This window comes from Lissotriton helveticus, chromosome 6 (assembly GCF_964261635.1).
Source record: "Lissotriton helveticus chromosome 6, aLisHel1.1, whole genome shotgun sequence".
Taxonomy (NCBI): Eukaryota; Metazoa; Chordata; class Amphibia; order Caudata; family Salamandridae; genus Lissotriton; species Lissotriton helveticus.
Window position 1 is genome coordinate 2,043,505,156 of NC_136067.1, and position 25,347 is coordinate 2,043,530,502.

The 25,347-nt window shown below is 45.1% G+C and overlaps 1 protein-coding gene across 1 annotated transcript in view; it reads left to right on the top strand.

Moving 5' to 3' along the window:
- Positions 1-25,347, top strand: part of ABHD1 (abhydrolase domain containing 1) — a 101,817-nt gene that overhangs the window by 51,685 nt on the left and 24,785 nt on the right. The window contains exons 2-7 of the mRNA XM_078650070.1: positions 7,980-8,140; positions 11,327-11,509; positions 18,614-18,659; positions 20,931-21,043; positions 21,904-22,077; positions 23,630-23,678. Of these exons, the coding sequence (XP_078506196.1) occupies positions 7,980-8,140; positions 11,327-11,509; positions 18,614-18,659; positions 20,931-21,043; positions 21,904-22,077; positions 23,630-23,678 (726 nt within the window). The remainder of the gene's footprint in view (positions 1-7,979; positions 8,141-11,326; positions 11,510-18,613; positions 18,660-20,930; positions 21,044-21,903; positions 22,078-23,629; positions 23,679-25,347) is intronic.

The window sequence follows — 25,347 nt, forward strand, 5'->3', positions numbered from 1 at the left end:
ACAGAGAAAATATGGGAAGATTCGTGAAGTGCCTGTCGGACTGCCCAGTCAAGTCAAATTGAAGAGAGGTTGTGGCCAACTTGCCAGTGTTAACTCCACAGTACAGACTCCCCGATTCCAAGAAAGATGTAAGCGTCCTGTGCAGACTCTTCCGTTGTTGCCCTTCAGTGATTACACTAGCACCGAGGGCTATAGCGCCTTCCCCAGTGTGGGTACCCGCAAATGACTACGCCACACACAGAGCTTAATATTACAGGTCTTTATAGGTCTGTGTGTAACTGCGAACTCAACATTCTAAAACAAGGTTCCATTGCATTCCGCTCTGACACCTACGTCACAGCTCTACTGAGTCCATCAGGAGCCAAAAGTGTTCCATCATAAAACTCGCAAGACACTACAAGGACCGAAGGAGGAAGATCCCTGCACCCCAACGTCTGGTGCACACTGAGGGAGGTGTCTTCATGAAGCGGTGTTTGTGCCAGCCTACTGACCATCAAGAGATGGAGGAGGGGGTTGCACGACTGTGCCCTCGTGCATGTGACAGCTCATCCTGTACCCGTCTCCCGGTACGCCTGTGCTTCATGTCAGATAATACGATACACCTGAGAGACATTGACAGTGAACTTGTGACTGACTGAGTGGTGGTACGATTTATCGAACACTACTATCCCAGCACAGGAACTGAATACTGAATATTTGTTTGCTACGCACTGACCTTTGGGTCACAGAATACCAGGAAACTGCTCCACTGCAACACAATGATCCTGCACCCGAGCTTTAATTGTGATTACTTACTTATTTTTATTCCGTAAAGAACCTAGCAGTGAGTGTGTCCCTGCAGATTTGCGCGCTCGGATCTACCATATCAAGTTCTGTTTTGGTTAAAATACTGATCTTTTTCTAAAGGGACAGGGATTGGACCAGACATGACATTATTACACATGTTGTGTGTGTTTGAGTTCTGAGCCCCAATCTGCAACCACATTCCCCCCCCCAACCTCCCTGAGACACCTTCGACTGATCATCCTTCGTACTCTGGGAGCCAAATGCAGAAAGGGTGAACTTGGCCCAGTTTGCAGAGCGAAAACAGGATGGATTCCAAGGTAACAAAAGGAAACTACGTCAACTACCATGGTTGGGGCCCAGTCCCCTCTGTCTGGCCTGTGACTGACCACAAATGGGGTCTGAGACCCCTCAGCACTTTTCATCTTGGAATTTCATTACCTTGACTTGCATTATTACAAGCAAAACTTCAGGTCCTAGAATGCAACATGCTTTAAGGTAAAAAGCTTGGACTTTAGGAAGGTATCACATATGGCATGGGGCCACTTGACATCTGCTTGTGTCCCCTCACAGGAGTATAAAAAGGAATGGGGTGTGTAGTATTTCCTCCTTTAATAGAAACTAGGAGTACAGTATGTGCCCCTCTCAGTGGAGTAGTCCCAGGAATGTTGTAATCACTTGCATTAATTCTACTCTTAGGTGTCCACACCTTAAAGACAGGTACCCCACGGCCTTCCTAACAGTTTAGGCTTCTGCCCCTCTATGCTATGATAAACCACCTTTAACAGGAGGAAATGGAATGAGCTTACTGGTAATCCAAGCATTACCCTCCTCACTTCCTCGCCCCAGGCCTTACATCTTAAAGACCTATCGAAGCAGGCGTCACCGGCTTCCATCATCCAGGAAGGAGGTAGCCTGCAAGAAAGGACAAAGTCAAGGGGCATGCAGGAAAGACCGAACACAGAAGGCCTATATAGACGCAAGCACAATCCGCAAACCAGCATGCACGCACTAGGAACTGAAAGACAGAAGGCATAACCAGTATTCCCAGAGGAGTGGGGGTCACAAAAGTGGGGACACCCTCAGTATCTGACCCCCTTCCAAGCAACATCAGAGCCAGGGAAGCTAAGGGAGCGCTGGTCTTGGCTCCATCATACACATCCAGTAATGCTGGGAAAGAAAAAAGCTAATAGCGTCCATAAGGCAGAAAAAAAAAAAAAAAAACAAGGACCGAGGACACAAGAAGTGATTTGCCTACTCAAGCGGTTACACCCCACTCCAAGCAGAGCACTGGGGAGAGACCCACTGACTCCCCCACTCCAGAGGTTCAGGAACAGGAAGCCAAACAAAAATATTGAGGGAACAAAGGCCCACCGGGCTAAGTTAGGTAACAAAAGCAAACCAAAGGAGAAGTCAGAAACACTGAGGACACCTACCCCGGAGGCTGCAGAACAGTGCAACAACGCTCAGGAGGAGAAGACCAAGCCCAAGATAAGAGACAGCAGGGGAACCATCCCAAAATGTGGATCTTTAAAGGCACACGTAGAGGGGGGGGTTTAACATTGTACCTTTAGGTAGTGAGAAGTGTGCCTGTGTCAGGGTGTCAAAGCGATACCAAAGGGGATGATGGACGGAGCGTTTGAGCAAATCAAAAACTGACCCCCAGTCAGCGCCAGGAAACCTGCAAGGTGTCAGCAGCGCTTTATAAATTCTTTAAATAAATAAATAAATAAATCTGGGTTTAATCCATCACCGTTCTTTAGCTCACGCCGCCACCCCAGTTCAGACATGGCCATATGCAAATCAGTCTGACCCTGTGCCTCAAAGGAACAGTCCAGCCCGAACTGCCAAGCCGTGTCTTCCCTGGATCGGAAACAAGCATCCTGGGACCGGTTTCGGGTTCCTAACCTTCATCAGGGTGTCGACACACCTCCTGTTGTAAGGACTGCGAGGAGGAAGTGGTTAGGAGGTGATGCAGTGTGGGCCTGGCTCTGCTTCCTGTTTCTTGCAGTGGTGTGTTTGCAACTGAGACCAGGGACTCTGTCCCAGTGCCCTCGTGCCCTGCAGAGGAGGCAGCAATGCAGTGTGTGCCTTTCAGAGAGTATCCGAGATAGACACTTTTTATGCCCCCATCTAGAGAGTAAAATGATTCATTACATTGTGTTCCTTCTCTGAATGACATCTTTTTAAAACTGTTTACCCTCATTGGTAGAGAATATAGGGGCTTGACAGCTCTCCCCTGGGTAGGCATTCCAGTTCACCAGTTGCTGGAGAAGTGTGGCTCAATGGTTAGAGCGGCAGACCCTGATGCAGAGGTCTAGCCCGGGACCAGGGTTCAATTCCTGCCTCGGCGGGTCTTGGGCTCAATTTCCTCGGACCTGATAATTCTCGCCTCGGTGCCTATTCTAATCATGGGTCCCACTCTGCAACTCTGGGCAATAGCTTGCTTAATCTCCACAACGGCCCCAACAACACTAGGATGTCTGGCTTCACCCTGGGGGTGCCCAGGAGTGGGCACCTCACAGGGAAAAAGCCAGGAAGGGTTCCACAGCGATATGCGTACAAGCGCAGAGATACCCTCATGGGTCGATTCGTGCGCTATACAAGTACTACTACATTACATTACATTGTTAATGGGTCTTCAGGGCTCAGTTGCAGCATATGTATTTTGGGATCTGGATTATAAATTTCCAGTGGAAAAAAGCAAGTGAAGTTCTACTGGTTAAATAAAGGCCCATCTGTAACTGGTAGACGCAGCGAGGTCTCCTTCACTAATGAGAGTGGTTGGAGGTTTAGATTTTGTTAAAGACACAGAGGAGAATTTTACGCTTTTATTTTCTTGGCGACTCAAATAGCAAATGGAACATGATACCGTTTTCATTTATTCTACTTTATCGCAGCCTCTGCCCCTTCATTTCGGGGCATGAGCACAAGGCTCAACAATCTCCCCATTTCTTTTTAACATATATACTCCTGTGCTTCTAAAGAATTTTATTGTGATCACATACCTTTTTTATTCCACGGATACTCGGATTCCAATCAACCATAAAACAATCCCGGGTACCCAGTCACCAGTAGGACTCTGACTTTCGAGGCTGTAAGCAGCGGATGAATATAAACTACCTTATATTAAACCCTCTAAAACATAAATCCTTCCGATTAACAGCAAAGTAAGCCGGTAGGATTCTCGCTTATGACCCACCTCAATGGGGATCTGTGCAGAACCGATCAAATCAGTATGAAGTCCTGGTTTCTTTATACATTCTGATATAAATCTAGAGCAGCAAATTAACGAAGTTACAAAAACCTTTCCCAACCAAATACTTGGACTGCATTAAATCTTTCTGCGTCTTTTCAAATATTGTAGTCCTAGCCAATGACTTTGTTCGATCCAAGTTAGATTATGGCAGCGTAGCCTGTCCGAGCATATCCATAGATGTCATTAGACTCCTTCAGTATTTTCAGAACACCTTAGTGAGTTGCATCATCAACCTAAGGAAATATTACTCCATTGCGGACTCCATTGGCAACTACATTGGCATCCCATTGAGGAAAGATTCATCTTTAAATCATTGTGCACTAATCACAAAACATTCCGCTAAATGGGTCAAACATTGCTGAGGAAAAACTTCTAGTAATATGATTCTGATCGTAACTTTATCCCATAATAATTCACTATTTGTAATCCCCAAAAGGAGATTCTCAAATTGAGGGAAGAGGAGTGTTCCACGCTCAAGGTGCAGTTTTATAGAATTCCACCCATGCCTCGAACCATTATTAATTTCCCTAAAGCCCTGTAAATGTGGCTATTCACTCTATAAGGTGCTCAACTTCTGTTTCCCTAAGCGTCAAAAGGCACTAGCAGTACGGTTGTGATGCTATATTGACACCCTAAAGTAAATAAGGCAATATTATTGCTAAGGGAAAGATATATGGTTTAGCAATAGTGATGAGGTATAGCTCCTAACAGGAAGATTTTGAAATAATTGTAAAATTAATTATAGATCCAGGCATTCAAGGTAAATAAAAATGAAATAAAATGTAGTGAATTGCGTTTAAAGGTATTTATGACAGGGTAATGGTATGCGTGTTAATGGCGGGCAATGTTATTGTGCTTGTGTGTGTGTCTATATTTTTTTATTTCTACTGTCTTTGAAAATTATTTGGCTGGTGGCATAGGACAGTGGATGCAGCATCTATACTGTGCAGTGCCCGGACCCACAAGGATCACATCTGCAAGTGTTTTCAGGTGGCACAATGCTGCCTACTGTTGTCCGCACAGCGACTCATTGTTGCAGGATTTGGCGCTGAAAGAATTCAGCACTGATGACCAGTTCCCAGATGCAAATGGAAACCAGTGAAATTTCTCATTGGAATTCATTGTATGTTCTGGAACCAAAATATTAATATTTGTGTCTGTTACCAAGCATCCTAGAACCTTTAATTTTACTTTTCTAAAAAGAAACTACTGCTGCATTTGGTAGAACCAGCTGGATAGGACACGTTAAACGCAGCCATCTCTTCCAACCAGATTACCATTGCAATTAAGAACATGCAGAGTGGGAGTCCCAGGAAGCAGTCCATCCCAAACTCCCAGAAGGGACCACAAGCAACCTTAGACTGCTCGCGGTGGTAGGATGCTGATAGGCAGTGTCGATTCGGCAGCCTTGATCCCTCCTGATCTATACGTTTCATTCCATACCGTGTCTTAAACAATACTTATCGACAGATTGCCAAAGGCCGGCATCGGAGGCAAAGCTCGGCAGTGGATCACCTCGTTTTTGTCAGACCGCACGCAGGCTGTCAGGTTATCAATTTCACCTTTTCTTCTGGAGCTGTTACTTGTGGCACTGCTCAAGGGTCTTCTCTCAACCCAACCCTCTTGAGTATACATGTAGCTCTCCTGGCAAAGCTCATTCTTCAAATAACAACAAATCATATCAAAAGTCACCTTGATTTAGGAACAACTTAAATCCAGCTTTCGGAATTGCATGCTTTCTGGTGTTAAATTCATGAGTAGTAATCATTTAAATTAGGCTGAAATCTTATTTAGCCTTGAAATTAGTACCTAGTTTAAATAGTGACCAATGGGTTGGGGAACTGCCCCGGACCAGTCGATCTGCTCTCAATGTGGGGGCCATTTTTGATCATTCTCTTATCTTTCTCTGGTAATGTCTCTAAAGATGCATCTCAATGCTTCCTAATTCTTAGAACTCTGAGGAGATTCTGCCTTTTCTACTAAAACAAACGCAATTCATTGCCATTTAATCCACTCTCGGAACCAAACTCGATTATTCCGATAGTCTGTATCATGCTTCTACTCTGATAGTTGAAAAGAATAGTGAGGCTCAGCTGGGAAGGAAGGTCCATACCTTTACTTTCAGACTTGTAAAATCTGGAACTCTTTGCCAATAAACAGCTGTTTTATAATTGATCATCTCCAGCTCCGATAGGCACCCCAAAACCTGAAGTTCACTTTGTAACTGGCTATCCCTGTTATATCAATTCTGTCAGTGCCTAGATGCCTGATCTCACGCGTTATAGAACCCAATCAAAATCAGAAAATCAAATCAAAATACAGGTTAGGGAATACGACTTCAAAGGACTTGGAATGTCCTCGGAGAAGGATAAGATCAAATTCTTGGGGACGTGGTTGCTCTGTCGCAGCTGTATGACCTGAATAGTAAACCCTTTTTGGCCACATTAAAATCCACCTTTGAAAGGTGGCGCCCCCTGATCTTCTTCTGACTTATAGTTAAAGAGGAAACACCCGTTCCTGTTTATTATGTTGCCCACAATCCTGATTTTGAGATATGTTTGGGTAACAAGACGATTGGTTAGGAATGACAGAAAATGTAGACTGGTACAAAAGGGGGTGGTGATGGACGGAGCATCCGAACCAATCAAACACTCACACCCAGTCAAAAGATCTGGGTTGAATCCATCACCGTTCTTTAGCCCACTCTGCCACCCCAGTTCAGACATGGCCATATGCAAATCAGTCTGACCCTGTGCCTCATGGGAACAGTCCAGCCCGAACTGCCAAGCCATGCCTTCCCTGGACCGGGAACAAGCTTCCGAGGACCGGTTTCTGGCATTACAACCGTCTTCAGCCCGGCTTGCTTGAATCCAGTGGCAAAGTGAGCAAGGGACTCACGTCTGAGCATACCCTGCCACACTTATGGCGGCCAAAAGCGGTACAAAAGGGGGTGGTGATGGACGGAGCATCCGAACCAATCAAACACTCACACCCAGTCAAAAGATCTGGGTTGAATCCATCACCGTTCTTTAGCCCACTCTGCCACCCCAGTTCAGACATGCCTTCCCTGGACCGGAAACAAGCTTCCGAGGACCGGTTTCTGGCATTACAGCCGTCTTCAGCCCGGCTTGCTTGAATCCAGTGGCAAAGTGAGCAAGGGACTCACGTCTGAGCAAGCCGGGCTTAAGACGGCTGTAATGCCAGAAACGGTGATGGGTCAAACCCAGATCTTTTGACTGGGTGTGAGTGTTTGATTGGTTCAGATGCTCCGTCCATCACCACCCCCTTTTGTACCAGAAAATGTAGATTGGCCAACATCGTCTCACTCCAAGAAAGAAGGCAGGTTTGCCTTTCCTGACATCATCTAGACCCCAGGAAACTGATCCCTAAAAGTTTACTAAAGACCAAGCTTTATGGGTCTTTTGGAAAATGTAGAGGTAATAACTGTCTAATGCACATATCTTTACTTAGCCCTCTCCCCTAAGCCTGTTGTGGTCATGCCAAATTTGTTTCATACAAGAGTGACCTAAGGTGACCATAGCAAACTCTGGATTCATCAATCAACTAAAACTCCTGTTCTTGTGTTTCCTTTCATCACACGGAAACAGACTTTTAATATTATTCTTTTGTAACTTTTTGAAATCACTGAAGGGCCACATCGCTAATTTACGGAAGGGGTGATAATGTTCCAGGTGGAGGGGGTTGGTTGTCTAATGTTTGCTTTAAGGAGAAAGCTTTTCCTTCTTTTTCTTATCAATGCCATATGTGGTGAGTAATTGCTGTCCTCCTTTGTCTAACAAACTGTGCTCCTTTCAGATTTGAATGAACTTTTCAGCTATAGCTCTGTTACTTGGTATGTACAGGACATGGTTTTTGTATTGATATGTTGAAACTTAAAGAAAACATTCAATAAGACTTTTTTCCTTCTCTTTTCTAGAGACCCCAGTTGGTGGCAGGACCTGCATTGAAGTCCTTCTTGCAAAGGTACTGCCCGATTGTCACCGAGAAGTTCTACCCAACGCCTTGGTGTTTTGGAGGGCGACTCCAGACCGTCTTCAGAGTTCTCTTAAAGTCAAAGCCTCAGTTGTCATACAGGAAGTAAGTTTTTCTAATCCTTCATACATGTTAGTGAGTCAAGCAGGGAAATGTGTGTCCAGTGTCTTGCGGGGGATCCTGGATTTCTATGTAATCATGGACTCTGATGAACAGGCACAGAAACAGAGGTCACCGTTCAGACAACCACTGGCTTTCATTTCAATTTTCATTTTAGTGAACTTCTTGAGGTCCCTCACTGAAGTGCTGTGTAAACATTAGATATACAAATGGCAATTCATATGAAGAGTTACATGAGGATGTGGAACAGAGACAAAAATAATTAGCATTGAGGAACTGAGGAGGTGAGGCAGGGTCTGTAGAAGAAGGTTTGTAAATTTGCAGCAGAGCACTTCTTAGGAGGCACGCGTTCCATAGCAGAAAGGAAGGACAGATCAGTGATTAAGACAGGAAGAGCGGGGTTGAAAGCAAACCTGGTAAGAGGATGGAAGAAGGTGAATAGGAACATAAAGTGAGACAAGATCAACTGCAGTTAAGCTCTGAATTCATTTGAAGATGATCGTGAGAATGTGCAACAGTATATGTTACTGGAATATACGCCAATGCAGAGGAAAAGGGAGGAAGATGAAAGATGAGCCTGTTTGAAACATTAAAACTAGATTTGATGGAAGCAAGTAAGAGGCAAAAGAATTAATTGAGGGAAGAGATAATAGATCGCAGTTGAAGTTAGAGTCTTATTGGCATGGAAAGTGAGAAGAGGCTGGAATTTACAGAGGTTATAGGTTTGGATTCGGCCGAAGCGTACAGTTCCTGAGAGAGGTGCAAGAGTTCAGGCCTTATGGTGGCCTTTTTGGGTGGGTCCATACTATAAAAGGCGGCTGTACCCTCCTCCAACCACCAGTCAATATTGTTTTGACCAGCACTAACTAAGAGTGGATGCGTCTCACAAAAAACGCCTTGCCAACGTTTCCTCTTGGATACAAGCGACAAGCAGTGAGTCGCTCTGGAGTTTCTTTGAGAAGTCTTCAGTGGGAACACAGCAGTTTGAGAAAGCTTTGCTTGGCTATTGCTGGGCAGTGGAGGTTCACCTGGCAGAGGCGTTCTGCAAATGTAACTTCAAGTCCTTGATAACACGAGCTGTGGCTTGCGGGTTGCGCTTAAGGAGCGGTCAGAATAGAAGGCCCTGGAGTGATGCTCTATTACATTATTGAGTTTTTAATATTCTCCTGCCAAAATATGGAATCTAGGATATCAATTACCCCTACATTGTGATGGTAAGTATGTTTAGGAAATTAAAGATGTACTTTTCTAAAGTCCACATCTATATTCCTTGAAAACCTACACATATTATAAAGACAATACCATTTCAGGCTTAGAGTGCTGCATAAATTATGCAAAAAAAGAACCAGGGAGCTTTGGGTAGTTCCAATGTTTAGGTGGAGAGCAGCTCCTATATATGGAGTACTCTCCAACACCATCAACACTCTGAATCTGCTCACCTCAAATATCTGTTTCTCTAGCAGCCTTTTACCATTTTTTCCACCAAAGTCTTTAAGCATAGGATTAGCAAGTGCCCTCCACGCCAATATGAAAAATGACAAAAGCCTTTTGCAATGCCAGACACAGTATTACAGCTTTGGATTAGTGAAACACCATCTAAGTCAACCTAGACTAAATAAAAGCCGCCCCTGACATGTTTAGCTCTAATTAGAGCTAATCAAAGAGGTATAGATTTGTCAAGGGACCACCCAGTATAAATCAAGACATTATTCTTTCAGGCTTAGGGTGCTGCATGAATTATACAAAAAAGGACTAACTTATACCTTTGAGGAATGTCCTATTAGGAACGAAAAGCATCAGGAGTTGTGAAAAGTACAAACAAAAGTAACTCACCGAGAGTCAAAATCTTTTTCCCTGTGAGTAAGGGAAATGGTGAGGTATCTCAGGTGAATATGTAACTTAAATTAAGAAATATTTAAAAATACGTTTTTTTTTTAAACACATTTTTTTCCACTGGGAAAAACAAAGGTTAAATTGATGTTCTAGTTAGGTATGGTAAAAAGATCTTAGCTTACTTTAAAAACGAAAAAAAAACAGAAAGAGACGTCATAGTTAGGAGTTGAAATGAGGTTAGAACTAATGTTTACAAAATGTAATTAGCCAGTTATAGTTTAATAACTAACTATAACTTGTGCTGCCACTTTTTATGACCTCACATTTTGCATCACTCCTCACATGTTAAATGATATCGCTGATGACATCTTAAAGTAATCAAAAAATGGCTTTCCTATGGAAAGTCTGACCTAGCCATAACTACAGAGAGAGACCAGCTCTGGGTAGTTCCCAAGTTTAGTTAGTGCATATTACACTAATGTGGAGCTAAGAAGACTAAATCTACACTAATCATCACAATAAAGCTGTAGTGTGTAGCCTGGATTTCATATTTTAAAGGATGATATTATTTACCACCCCTGGATCCAGATGCAAGAGTCCCTGGGCCTGAGCAGCAGTTTAGAAGCCCTTTCTGGAAGGAAGGGTTCCACTTTCTTTAGTAGAGAGAACTCGTACCAGGCAGTGGCGTAACAGCCACCGTGGTGCGGGGGGCTCGAGCTCCAAGGGCCCCCTCCAGCACGGTGCATGGGCGGTGGGCTCCTGGCCTGAGAGCTCCTGACTGGGTAAGGAGCGTGGTGGGTGAGGGGGGCGCGTCCTCGTAATTTTCAGGGGAGACCCTTCAAGTTTCGCCACAGATACCAGGCCGGCCATCTTGGTTTTCTTGGCAATGTGTTCATTTGCCTGTGAACCTGGAAGACTTCTACAGCTTATAATATTTCTCTGAGGAGAATCGTGTTATTTTGTGTTAACACATTACAGTGTCACGCCACTGCCAACAAATTGGATCGTCCCTGTGCACTGGCCTTACAATTGTTTAAGTCCTTCATTTTTAATATCCAGGACTTTTCATGCCTTACATTTTTTTCCCCTCAACTGATTCAAAAGCTGTTGTTAAACTCTGGTTTCTCACTAGCTATACAAATCAGAGAAAAGTAGCAGGAAAGTTCCTGAAATGATTTTAACAGCACTCCGTGGGTGTCGGGCGGCAGGAACGCGAGCAGAAGGTCCTCTATTTTTAGATATGCCTGCGCATACTCGCCTCTGCACGTGCCAGTTGTTGTCCTGGGAGGTGTTTGTTGCTTTCTGCTGCTGAAACCTTGCTATGTTCTTTTCTTTCAGTGAGTTGATCGCAACTGCTGATGGGGGGCAGATCTCGCTGGACTGGTCAGACAATGAAGACAGCTTAAGGTACCCAGACTCTGCGTCTCGCCCAACTGTGATTCTACTACCCGGCCTTACGGGCAACAGCGAGCAGACATACATGTTACACATGGTGAGGCAAGCCTCCCAGGAGGGGTACAGGTAAGGAAACCATTTCTGTACCAAATGAATGGTAGATTTGGCCAGCCAGATGTTAAAAAAAATAAACCATTTTAAAATATTGTCCAATGTTTTTTTTTTTATATGAAGATGAACTATTTCGGCAAGAAGAACTTAGGCTTCTTTCGTATACCCACTAAAAAGTAAAATCCAGTCAGTTTTCCTCGCTTTCCACAATGAATATGTACATCTATTGAATTTCTTTGGAGATAATTTGCATGTTGTTTTTCATACATTGTGCAACTTGATGAGTTGTTATGCCCAGCCCTGAGGAAAGTACTAAATAGCATTTCTCTTGCCATACTCTTTTTGAGGGTTTCGGGGGGGGGGGGGACACGGGGGGAGAGGGGTGGTGGATACTGTATGATAGAATAGAGCCAGAAGTACTAAACAAGGGGGAAAGTGGGCATAGAGAAGACATTGCATAAAATGTGCTAAAGGAGCACAAAAAAGAAAAGTTGGTATGTAGGGCAGAGTGCAAAGTAACACACAAAGTATGGCTAAGAGGCGATACATCCTGTTTGGGTGAAAATAAATTGAAGTTACCCACTGAATGTAAACCCCCAAAAATGAAAAACAAAGTAAAAAAATATTAATGTTTTGGAATGTCAATTTGTTTGTTATCAAAATAATAATATAGTTCAATTTTGTATGTGGTGAGTGATATGGTTAAGTGGTGCATTTTCCTGTGAATATTATAACCTTTTTTAATTAAATGAAAAGCAAAGGGGAGCACAAGCTCCTGGAAAGAGCATTAGTGCCAAAGCCCCAGACTCCAAAACATTCATGTCCTTAAAGAAGCTAGGAAAGTGTGCAAAAGAAATTCTAAAAGCTAAAGCTGTTCTCTAACAAAAAGAGCATTGAGCAGCACAAACAATATCCCACTCCCACACTCCCTGACATGCCAGATAAGAAATGGAAAATGTTTACTACTTTCTTTGCCAACAAACCTCAATCAGAAATGGAACGAGAAAAATGAACAGTCTTCCCTTTCGTCACCAAATATACAAAACAAAGACACCATTGCATGAAATAAATGTACCCTAATATCTGTCAACACTCTGTGTACACCACTGAAGCATATGATGCCCTACTCACAGCTGGAGGATACACCATGACCATATCAATAGCCCAACACATCACCCCCTTCTGGGCTTCACATTGTAACCAGCAATCTAGCAAGAGGAAACCAATCTATGACAAATTAAACTCCATTAAAAAAGTCATCTAGCCTTTTTTTTTTCTTTTTTTTTTTTTCCCCGGGTCCTATGATTATGCCTGTTATGCTCCATGGACCACCGTTACAGGTCTCCTAGTTAGAAAATATGGTCTACAAACAAAAAAAAAAAAAACATGGTCAAGCAGGTTTAATGCAACCTTGGTGGAGTTAAATAAATAACCTTCCACCTCTGGAGGCTCCTTCCGCCAAAAACTTTTCTGTGTCTTGGGGTGAGACCTAAAAAGATCTTGTGGTCTCGCCCAGGTAAGACACGCGAGGTGGTCGGTGTTTTCTATAGGAGGGTTTAGGCAAATGAGGACAAAAAAAAAATTATTCAAAAAAAGTCATCTAGCCTCATCGAAGAACTTAGCAATTTAAAAAAAAAACACTATCCGAGCAGTCCTAGACACAATGAATTATTGTGAATGCTCTTATGATAAAAAAGTAACACCTCCAACAAGCTGCTTAACAGTTACCAATCTCCTTTAAGAGAAGGATACAACAACAAACACCCATCAGTTTGTGACAAATGATGCCCTCATGGTCCCTGACCAGAGCAAATTCTGCATGCAGGCACTTAAAGACCTTTCAAAAGCCTTGAGTACCATTGACCATGCATCCCTCATTCAACTCTATGGTGCAAAGAGATGGTTCACAAGATACATCGATGGCCGATCCAACACTGAAACGACAGGAGAATACTCGCCCTCACAAACCCTATTAGACTGGGTTCCTCATTGATGCATGCGAGACCCAACCCCCGTTCAATCATAATGTGGAATCTCTGAAAGAAGAGCGCCAAGGCCTAGGCCTTACCCAGCACCAAAAGGCTGAAGGGACACTCCTTACCGTAACAAGACACTTAAACCTTAACAATTTCCCTAGAAAAATTCAAAACTATCAAAATACTTCCTTAAACTTCACCGATCCAAAACAAAATTTGAAACACCAAACATTTGGTGCCTGAAGAAAACCTCCACACATGAGGACACACACTTGTTCTGTGTGGGATTGTTTACTATATTTGCATGCTTAAAAGTCTTCCTGAATCTAAACTAACTTCTGATTGTAGTATTCAACTCAGCAGCCAGTCTGTCCACCACCCTGGAATCTTACCGTACCACCAGTGGCGGCTGGTAACATTTTGAAAGTGGTGAGGTGTAAAAGTTTGGGATGAGTGCCATGTGGCAAGCAACCATAGTGAGAGAGCCTGACCATCATAGGGGGAGTTATCCTCTCCTGGGAAAATTTGTAAAAAGAAGTGGACAAATAGTGTATTTTCAAGCAAATTTCAGAAAGCAAGATTTATAAAGCAATTGTGAAAGTGTAGACTTTAAATATTAATGCACATAAAATGCTCCATATCTTACTGAATTAAAATTGTTTAACTGTTAGTGTAGTGTGTAAATTGTCCCTTGGGGCAAGCAAGGTTTGTAATTATCTTACCTGGACACAGGGTTGTCTCTGCACTGCATCTGGCTGGTAAGTGAAAATCTTCCTCCGAAATTGATTATCTTATAACAACAAGTGAGGGTTTTCCAAAATGAAAATTATGTTTTGAGCAAAATGTTAACAAGCTGTACTTAACTACGCCGGCACACAAGGGTCCCTGCACGCTGCGATCCTTTAAATGAGCCGTGCAGCCAGTGCACAGGAACAGCAGTGCACAAGTGGAGCAGTCTGCGGGGCTGCAATGCTCAATGCGGCTTGTGCTCAGGTCTGCCTGCAGAGGTTTCTTGCATTGGGAGACTTCAGCGCAGGACTACCTGGGCACATGGCTAGCAGAGTGCACAAATGCCTGTAAAGATGTCCGTGCACAGAATTAGCTGTCCACAAAGCCTGCTGTGCAGGGTCTGCCTCTGTTAGCCTGCTAGAGAGTGCATCAACTGTTTCCTGGGCTACTGTGCACAGAGCTAGCAATGCACAGAGCGGGGGAGGAGCCTAGCTCGCGTCCGAGATGGCCGCGTTTTAGCTCGGCTCCGTTCGCCTGCCTGTTTTAATCGTCTATCCTGTCGTTATCCTGCCCCGGGAAGCCCTCTTTGCTGTGCTGTAGTGCGAAGACGCCTTGCAGGCACTCACCCTTTGCTCCGGTGGTCCTGGGTGCCGTGGATCCTGTGCGGCGCTCCCGCTCGCATCGGAGCCTCCGGGGCGGGCTGGCCTGGACCTCTCGGCGGCGCCCGGACGGGACGGAGCACGATGATCAGCCCTTGATGGCGCAGTGGACGTGGTCGTGGAGGCCGTTGTGCGTGTAGGCCGGCTGTGCTTGGTGGCCGACTCCGGTGGGCCGGAGGCCTTGGGTGGAGGCGCTGCCGTCCATTGGCTGGGCTACTTGTATATCTGGCTTGCTCCCCCTTTGTTCTCCGGTCCGGCCATTTTGATTTCTTCCGCCCGGACTCGGAGAACGGGACCGGCGGCACTGGGGAGCCGGCGATTACCCTTCTTCTGGTGGCCCTCCTTCCTGCCCCGGGATGCCCTGCCGCCGGTCGGCTGGTCTTCATTTGTCTCGCTGCTGCCCCGACGGAGGTTGCCGGCCGCCGCGGCCTCGCCGGGCTTCCAAGATGGCGGCCGACCCTGAGTGTCTCAGCCGGGCCTGGACGAGCGCTGGAGGCCCGCCGCATGGCCCGGGTGCCGGATGTGGTAAAGGTTCTCCTACACTTCTGGATATCCTGGATGCCCTGCACTCCTGGCGAGCTTCTGTGGCTGCACCCGTTTTCGCTCTGGAGGCGGATCCTCTCTTCGGGCCGTTTGGGCCCCCAACATCGGGGGTGGCCTCACCGTTGCTGGGTGCGGCTGGAAATATCCTGGGAAGTATGGCCCCGGCGACAGCCGCGTCTGTGGGTGTACGGGGTTCCGTTGCCCTTCATCGTCCTGTGCGGTCTCCTTTGCCGCTGGTCTGGGGGCCGGATTCCGTCTGGCCTGGACTCGATGACTCTTCCTGCCCCTTCTCGCCTCGGCTGGCCGGCCATGGCTCCTGCGCCAACCCAGCTGGGTCGGCCTCGCTTGAACTATCCCTGGAACTGTGCCTGCGATGTGTGCGATGTACCATGACTTTCCTGGATCTTCCGTGTTTTACTCCACGTGCCTTATCCGGACTGCCGTCAGATCTCCCTGTTCTATGCCTTCGGTTCTTCGCGGTCTGGTTCTTGTTGGATCGGACGGCTATGACTTTGGACAAACAAGGACAGGGTTGATATATATTTGCCTCTATGTGCGGTAGTCTTGTATTGGTTGGATGATCGGCATGTTACGGTATGATTATGTGTGACTTTAAGGTGCTCCTGGAGTGTATCCTGATAATTTTGACTTCCCGTGGGCTTTGCCCTTTTTCTCAGGCGGGTGGGTGGGTGCAGATAATACTGTCCCTTGGCCCTCTCCCGTGTGTGATTCCTTCCCTTTTCCTTTCCCCTCCCCCGTTTTTGTCCTTTGTTTCCGTCCTGTCTTGCTCTTCTATATTTCGGGTTCTAATTAGGGCGACAGGCACGCTGCCGGGGGGTAGGCCATAGCCTTCTGCAGGGGTGCAGGGTGGGCTTGTGGGGTGGGCGGGGGGGTCTGTCATTTTGGGGAGTCTTTTTCCTCCCCTTTTTTCTTCCTTTTTTGTTCTATGGCTCTTTAGTATTCACTGTTTCTGGACTCTGTCTCGTCATGTGTCCCCCTGGTGTATTTTTGATGCATTTACCTTCCGGTCGTACTGTGATTGTGGTTCGCTATGTGTTCTATCATCAACCTTTAATGTATGCTGTGTACCGGATTCTGTTTTCCTGCCTGTCCCCGGGGGGCGCGTGATTGGGTAGGAGTCCCTTCTCTTTCCTTTTTCTTCCTTCCCCTCCCTCTTTGTGAGGGGTTTCTTTCCTTATGTTGGGGTGCGTATCGTATTGTTTTTTTTACGGTGGGGTCCTTTTTTTGTACTTAGGTTTGTCAAGTCGGGTGGTTGCTGTGGTGGGTGGGCGCTGGACGGCGAACGCCATTGCCTCTCCTTGTGGTCCTCCGATTGGGCTTGTACTTATTGCTATGTTTACTTCATGTTGGTTTTATCCTGTATTTTATGATCGCCGGACCGCGGCTCACCGCGGCCCCTCCCTTGTTGCTGGATTCACTGCCCGTCATGATCCTGTACTCCCCGCCCTGTAAAAAAAGAAAATTACCCTTCTAATTTCCTGTTCCTGCTGATTGCTCTATGGCTTTTGGTGTATCTCCTGTTTTCTTGCCGTCATATCCTGTGTACACTTTTATATTGCTACTTATGCTTTCGCTATGTGGTGGCCAGCCCGTTGGGTTGTAGGCCCGTATTTGTGAGCACTCTTTGTACAATAAAGGTTTAAAAAAAAAAAAAAAAAAAAAAAAAGCAATGCACAGAGCAGCCTTGCACAGTATTGTACCTGTACGGTGTACACTGCTCCCCGCAGGGTAGTCAATGTGCACAGTAGCCCTCCTGGCTGCGAGAATATCTGTTCTTTCCCTCTCGTCCTCTCCTAGCTCCCTACCCCCTCTTCTGGTTTTGCAGAATTTAAACAGTTTTTTGATCTGTATCAAGATTGGAGAAAAGTCTTCGGTTCGGCTCTGGCGCAAAAGGTCTTATCACGACAAAGTAAAAATCAAAACATGACGGAAAATAAGGGAAGGGGACCCAGTTACTACAGTGCAGTACACCGGAGTCGCGCCAACATTGACTTAACACTCAGGCAGTGGCACATGCAAGTTCAACACATTGAGCCACAAACTGATTCCAATTTTTTTTACCTCCTTATATAGTTCTATTCGTATTCAACACCTTAGCAATTAGCAGCAAACCATAATCGCACAAAACCATACTGTCCTGACCATTTCAGACAGGATGCATGATGTAAATGTGTCCACTGTCCACTCGACTCCACTCCAGCTGTGATCCACGATGCAAGCTGTGATCTACGTGATCAGGAGGCTCAGAGTCAGGACAATTCAAGTGCGAGGTCAGGTATGGTCTGGCTGATCTCCACCACTCCCTTGTGCAATGTGTGCGGTTATCAACGCGCCATGCCTGAAGAGGGGAAAGACTGAGAGAGAGAGACAGGCTGGTTGAGCAGCAAGGGCAGAAATAGCCAATCCCTGCACGGTTTCACAAGTCTACAGTGATTGGCCATGCTCCGTGGACAGGAGCCTTCCACTCCCGCGCTGCTTCATGTGCTAACCACTGCGCCACATGCCTAGTAACCACGTCTCTCAGCCAATCCAGACACAGTTCCCTTGCTGTTGCACAGCATGAGAGCAGCACCAGGATTGGCTCGGGCAGGCAAACTCAACTCTCATTGGAGACCAGGGGCTGTGGCTTTGATTCACCCCCCCCCCCCCCTGCTCACTAATGTGCAGATTGAAACTCCTGGAGAGAGGCTTCTAGGGCGCATGTCAAGCTGGCCGGATAAACAAGGCAGCAGTCCTACCGGACATGCTCACTTTGTGGGCTCTGGTGTGCTTGCTGTTGAGTATTGTCTCTGTCAAATTAAACATTGTTTAAGCCCCACTGCCTCAACCCTGCATGCACTGGCTTCCAGGAGCCGCCTCAGACAACAGGTTGAAGGCTGACTGGCAGAATAGAATAAACTTTAAAATGTATTTACGTTTATTCACATTTAATAGGAGGACTGGGGCCATTTAATAGGGGGAACGGGGGCCAAAATATAAGTGGGGCAACGCCCGAACGCCATAAGGGAGGAACCACCCGTGCGTACCACTCTTTGTCTTTCAAAATCTAAACTAGCAATGAAGGTGTCAAGTGTTGCACCAAATACAAGGGCTTTTGAGAACCCCAGATTCAGATGGTAATGGTTTCACTGTTTGGATAGAAACTGTTTGCTGACCATCTGACCATCTGTACCTCCTTGTTTTTTTCACAGAGCCATCGTCTTCAACAATAGAGGGTTTGGAGGTGAAGAGCTGCTGGTGAGTTGGATTTCTCTATATTCAGTGGTTGCCTTGCGTTCAGTTGCTCCTCATGCGTTACTTCTTCACTTGGGTCTAAATTTTCTTTCCTCCCTAAGAACACTCTGTACTCCCATTCACCTTCTCTTCTGTGGGTCACGTATTTCGCCTGCTCACAACATCACGATGCTTCGTGGTGGAGCTGATAAAATAGTGATTTGCTAGCAGATGGACTATATTTTATTCCTGGTCTTATGACTTTGCTCTACAGTCATCCCAGAAGTAGATATCTTACGTCACACTCACTGGCTGTCACAGATGGGCGCACGTCTACTGTACGCTTTTAGTCCCATTTCAAATATATTTCATGGGAAAAGTAATAGAGCTATGGGGTCATGGGTACCCCAGACTAACATCTTGAGTACACTCTCAAGTCGAACCCTAATTTTTCCAACCTAAAGTCAAACCCTTATAACTCGCGTAAACACTGAACACATTGAACTGAATGGTAAACACATTTCTCCAGGAGGGATAAGAGGGGAATTTTTCTTACTAATTATTAACTGGAGGGGGGGGGGGCATTCCTCCCCAGCCTATGAACTGAAGGGTATTAAGCATTCATTAAGGGGCTTTGACTGGAGGGCAGCGGTCATGCCTCAAGACCCTAGGACAATTGCCTTTCCTCGACACGGTAAACCTCGTTTACAACGCGGTGTTTACACCGCATGACCTTTACCACGCTGCCATTACAACGCAAGTCATTACTACGACTTGCGCCGGATGGCGCTGTTGGTTAAGGAATATTGGAATTTTCTATTCCAACACCTTCCCTACTGTTACGTGGGCTGGAGTTGGAATAGAAAATTATAATAATCCTCAATCCGCGCCCTCCAACGCAAGTCGTTGTAACGATTTGCGTTGTAAAAACTGCGTTGTCAAGTACCGCGATCATTTTGATCTCGTTGTACTGACATACATCCCTCGACATGCTATGCACTGAAGGGCAGGATGCATTACACAAGGGACTGGAAATTGCAAGACATTAAACTTTTCACCAGAGACTATTTTCTCATAAATGGACATTGCAGTCAGCTTTTTAAATTGGGATCATTACTATGTCCATTACCTAGGTGAGAGATATGGGAATTCCTTTCAAAGTTTGTCGTTACTTTTGTTTCCGCCTATGATTATCAGTGGTGTACTTGGCTCCTCTGTGCTTCTCATTTCCCTCAATGAACAGAATGAGTAGAGATACCTTGGATCTACAGGACCACTCTGTCTTGCATTTTCTCCGGCGGGCCTGGCTTTAAATACTGCAATGCTAGCTTGCAAGTCTCTAATGTACTTCTATCAACACCTCCTTCTCACTCCATTCAGAGCCCTAAGCTTCTGTCCAGGGTAGAGAAAGTAACAAAAACAGGTAACTGGAAGCTTTGTATTTAAAAGGCTCTTTAAAGATGATGGGATACTGCCACTGCCAATGTACAGGAGTCGGAGTATACATCCAAATCTGCATCATGGGTCACCCCATCAGTGTGTTGGGGAAAAGCAGGGGTAGATTAGTACTGAGCTGGTTTCCATAAACTAAGTGCATCTACTTGTGTGATAGTTTCAAAGCTTCCTTGAGAATGGGGCAAGTTTTCGTATATTGTGTCCCCGTGATCGTGCAATAGTATAACTCTTCTCGGCTTAAACCCCGTTCCTGTGATCACATCATTCTGTCAAGATGGTGGATTTCCTTATAATGTGATCACATGGCCCTGTTGGCATTGATGTGAGGCTCTGATTGCCTTACAGAGTGGTGCCCTGATAATACCATGCTGTGCCTGGTGCTTTAAGTGTTTGTATACAGTCAGGACAATAGTCTCTTTGCATTACGCTGTGGTCATTGACAACGTTGGCATGGCTTAGTGTGGCGATAAGTATAATGAAGAACCTCAAGGTGCTTTCTGGATGAGGAAGTGTTGCCGTAGCCAATAGCCATTAGAAAATGCAAAGTGGTTTGCCTTGAGGCAGATATTGTTCAGTGGAAATATTTCTTATTTATTTGCTGGTGGTAAGTGCTGGAAATGACAGAAGTTTATCTGAATTGCAAAGCACCATTTACTCTTTTAGTTAGTGTTTTAGAACAGTGAGTTTTGATGGCCGCAAAAGAGATTTTGCTTAGGGTTACCTGGTCCTTGGTCCCAGTGAGCTGTGTGGCTGTGGTTTACCGGAGGTCTCTGTAACTGAAATCCATTTGGCTTTGGTTTGCTAGGAAGCTCTAACCCAGCTCTATTCATATGTTTGCAGACATACCGCACGTTTTGTGCTTCGAACACCGAAGACCTGGAGACCGTGATCTCTCATGTCAAAAGCCTATACCCCAAGGCTCCGCTCCTCGCTGTTGGCGTATCTCTGGGAGGGTAAGCGCTTAATGACTTTATAATTATGTTATGTCTGGGAAGGAAAGACTATTCCATGTTTACTGGAGACACTGTAGATACAGCTGGGGTGTTGTGTTGCCAACACTTGAAGTTACACCTACATCACTCTTACAAAGTTTAGAAAGTAGCATGACGCATTTGATCAGTTTATCCTTGTCCGCACATGCTGATGGGTGGTTAGTTTATGTGTCTGATCTCCGCATACTTGACAAAAGACAACGTAATTTCTGCTGGTGGACGATCCATTGGTTTTCCGCCAAGAACACAGATTTCCTCTTGGCTTATAGGCACCTCCGATTTGTGTAACTTCTCTATTTCCCTTGTTATGTGTTTATGTATTCCATTATCATGGCACATAAACGCCGGGGAAAGATAAGACCAATATCAAGTCTTAAAGAACCTGAATGGATGCGAGTACAAAGTTACTGAGTAGGATCCTGACTCGCAGCATAGTATAGTTAGATAAAAAGAGGCTCATAATGAGGTCTGCAACTCATTTGTGTAATATCCAGGTGCCTACCTGAATCCTGAAGCAGCATTCAGTTTGAGAGGGAGAAAATACCTGTTTACATGCTATACGCAAAGGATTCTGGGTGAAACACAGCCCTATTGATAAGAATACAAGTCTGTCAGGTCAGGTTGAATATACCCAGAAAGATGGTAAATACAGGGGTGGATCAGAGCAGATGTCCGCTTTTCAAAATGTTGGAATATGAATCAGGCATGCTGCAGATGTAGGGGGGATGCCAACTGTAGGAAGTTGTGTAAAGTTCTGTGGTCACTGCCCCTCGTCTAACGTATCACCATATGGTGTGTGTTGCACTTTTTTTGCTCTGTAGGATGACCTTACTGAATTATCTGGCACGGAAAGGGAAGGACACGGGCCTCGTTGCAGGGGTCACCTTTTCAGTCGTGTGGAATACATTAGAATCCAGCTCGTCCTTGGAAGAGCCGCTCAACTTCTTTTTGTTTAATCAACGCCTTACATACAGCTTATGCAAAGCCATCAACAGGTACATTATGTTCGTTTATGACTGTGTGTACGTCTTTCCCTTCTATATTTCGCCATCAGATATCATGTTACTCCATGCTCTTCCAGCACATCAGTTTGCGTCTGCTCTCCTCTGGGTTCCCAAACATACACTGTACGTGGAATGGGGTTTGCTTAGGCTCAGCCTTCGTTCCATGCAGACTGTCAAGTGTGATATGAGTGAGCTCTCTCATTTATGTTCTTAGTAATTTAGGAGGCGGCTGTAGACTGACACCTGACCTATGTATGTACAGAAAGTGGTGTCTTGACTTCTCATTTCTGTAATTGCTTCAAGCCTGCTGAGGTTGTTGATGTGAGTATTTTCTTAGCCTGGAGGCAATTTTGGGCTTGCTTGCAATTAATGCTAGGGAGCTCAAGTGGGTAACAGCATAACCCACACTTGGGTCTGGGTAATGCATTGTGCTTTGAAGGTGATGGAGGCTTGCAGAGGGAGCCGTTGTTCATTGAGGGTAGGTGATATTATCTCAAACTTTCTTAGATTCTGGTCCGTCTGGATGCGGGATTAAGAATACTCTTCTAGGGTTGGGTGTGATTTGCACACGATGGTGAGCAGTGTACTTCTCCAGTTGGGTGAGATAGGACCAGGGTTTGTTCAGCTGTTCTTAAGTCACCTTCAAAGAGAAATACGTACACTTTGCAGTGCATGATGCGTTGATTCCAATTGGTTTGCGTCTTTTTTTTTAGATGTGCATTCTGATACTGAGAGTGGTGTTAATGTAAAACCTTGGATATGGTGCAGTGGAACAGCTGGGAAGTGGAAATGTTGAGGTTCATTGCTGAAAGATCTTTCTGCATACACTTGTTTGTTTTCATTGGCCATTAGAACAAACTCTTAGCCTGATTTAGAGTTTGGTGGTCGGGATACTCGGGCACAACATGACGGATATCTCAACCACCTTATTACAAGTGCCGTACGATATAATGCACTTGTAATAAGGCGGGCGGGATAACCGTTCACGTTTGTGATAGAGTAATTCGTTCGCCAAACTATAAATCAAGCCCTCTGTTTGAAAATGCATTTCAAATGTGACTTTAATATACAGAAAGTGAAGGTATATTTGATCCCGATACTTTTATTGCCTCAGGTGTCCTGTAGGTACAGTTGTGTGTTGACTGCTTACTGATGGATCTTGATGTTGTGATTGTCTGCCATTAGAGTTCCCAGGGTTTCCATTTGGAGAATACGAGAGATAGGATGTGTCATGGGGTCTACAAGGGACACAGAAAGACAGTACAATTTTAAAGTGCTTATTTTATTGAGCTCGGTTTCCCTCAAAGCCTGAGACAGCCGGCCAAACCGACATGCACACTTTACAGTGCCCATCACTCCTCCCCCCGCCAAGGTCTGCCCCCACCGCCCTACACTCATATCGGGTTAGCAAACCAGTGGTAAATAAAATTATTTTTCGCTGACTGACTTTGATAAGTGGGGTGACGCTTATCCGCCATTGCGAAGGAGCTGCCCCTCGATGGATTTGATATCTTCTTTAATGGCATTTTTTTTCATCCTCTAGACACAGAAAAGTCATGGAAAGCAAAGTGGACGTGGACCATGTGCTGAAGGTAAAGGCCGTATCCTTCTCTCCGATTATCAATCGGCTATGGATCCGTTCATAGAGCGTCTCGAAGAGTTGCCGTCTCTGTACGCTCATTGTATCTTTAACTGCTTCACTCTCCATTTCCCCACTTTCTTTTCACCCAGTGCTGTCGTCTTCCAAATATCTTTCAAACCCTTTCCTCACTGTGTACGTTACCTGGATTCCGCCCCTACCCAGAATCTATTTTAACACCCATTTTTTTTTCACTTTGCATCTCCCCCTCACCCCTCCATTCTCCTCCCTGTGCAAAATCTTTTTATGCCCTTTTCCTCACTGTTGGACGTCTTCACAAAGGTACATTTGGTTGTAAACATACATTTAAGACCAAATGTACCTATTTTGATGTACAACGTTAATTCACAGAGAGATACCTAGATGGGATAAAACCTTGTCCGTGTGTGGAGATTTATGGAGCCATAATTCCCACTCAAGGAGTGAGAAGTGGGCATTCCAAGCTGGCAGTTGCCGCGGGTGTTTGGCAATGCTGAGAAACTCATACATTTGTGTGAATTCCCAAACTAAAATAGATTTCCTTTCCACCCGGGAAAGGATCAGAAATTTACTCCAGCACAGGGAAGGTATGCAGGGAAGGGAAACAGATCAACTCCAGATTTGTTGGGAGTGTAGGGGAACGTCTTTCTCCTTGGGGTCCAATATTTTAGCTACAGGAAAAAAATCTGCATTTGAAAATCCTGCTGTGAGGAGATTTCCGCTTTGGAGAACTCCGTCCAGTAGAAAAAGGATCCTACTGGAAATTGCATGACATTCCCATAGTTAGGCCTGCAAACCTGCAACTTGCACTTGTGAATTCCAAAAAGTAGGAAACATTTGTTTAGGCAGAGACATAGACCATTTGCCTGTAAATTTCCTGCTCCATTTATTTTTTGGGGGTTGAATCAGGCCCTGCTGTTTCACTGACGCTCCTAACCCTTTTTCGAAAGTATTTTCACTCTTCCTTCTTTTTCACAACTTTTTAAATCTGGCTCTTTCCATCCTCTTTCTCACTCAGCCTCTGTATAATTCTTCCCCTTTTTCTGTTACTCTCGTTTGAGTCCTGTTTTTCTCTCTGTCCCCCTCTCACATATTGGATGTATGACGTTACAACGCATGCTTTTACCACGCATGCTGTTACAACGTGGTTTTTACAACGCAAACCTTTACAACGCATAGCGCTTTGGGGTGCTGGATAGTGAATAGTTTAATTTACTATTCCAACTCCAGTCCCCGTGGAAACTAGGGAAGGTGTTGGATAGTAAATTAAATCTATTCCCTATCCTAGAGCGCCCCCAGCGCAATGCGTTGTAATGGTTTTCGTTGTAAAACCTGCGTTGTAAAAGCACTAGGTTGTAAAAGTTTCATTGTAAAGGATGTTTCCCCACATTTTTGCTTGTTAATGCTCTATGACTTTGAGATTGCAAGTGTTGACAAGAGACCCGGATGTATTGAAGTAGTTTACAGAAGAATTTTGGGTATTAAATGCTATGACAAGCTAACAGGTTTTCATGTTCTGCCAATTCTGGGTTTTCTTCAAAAAGAATACAGATCTTGTGCTAATAATCAGGCTTTGTGACGTTTGATCCTGTGGTAGAATTCAATCCCCAGATCTCTTTCTTGTTTCTTATTCAGGGCAGAGG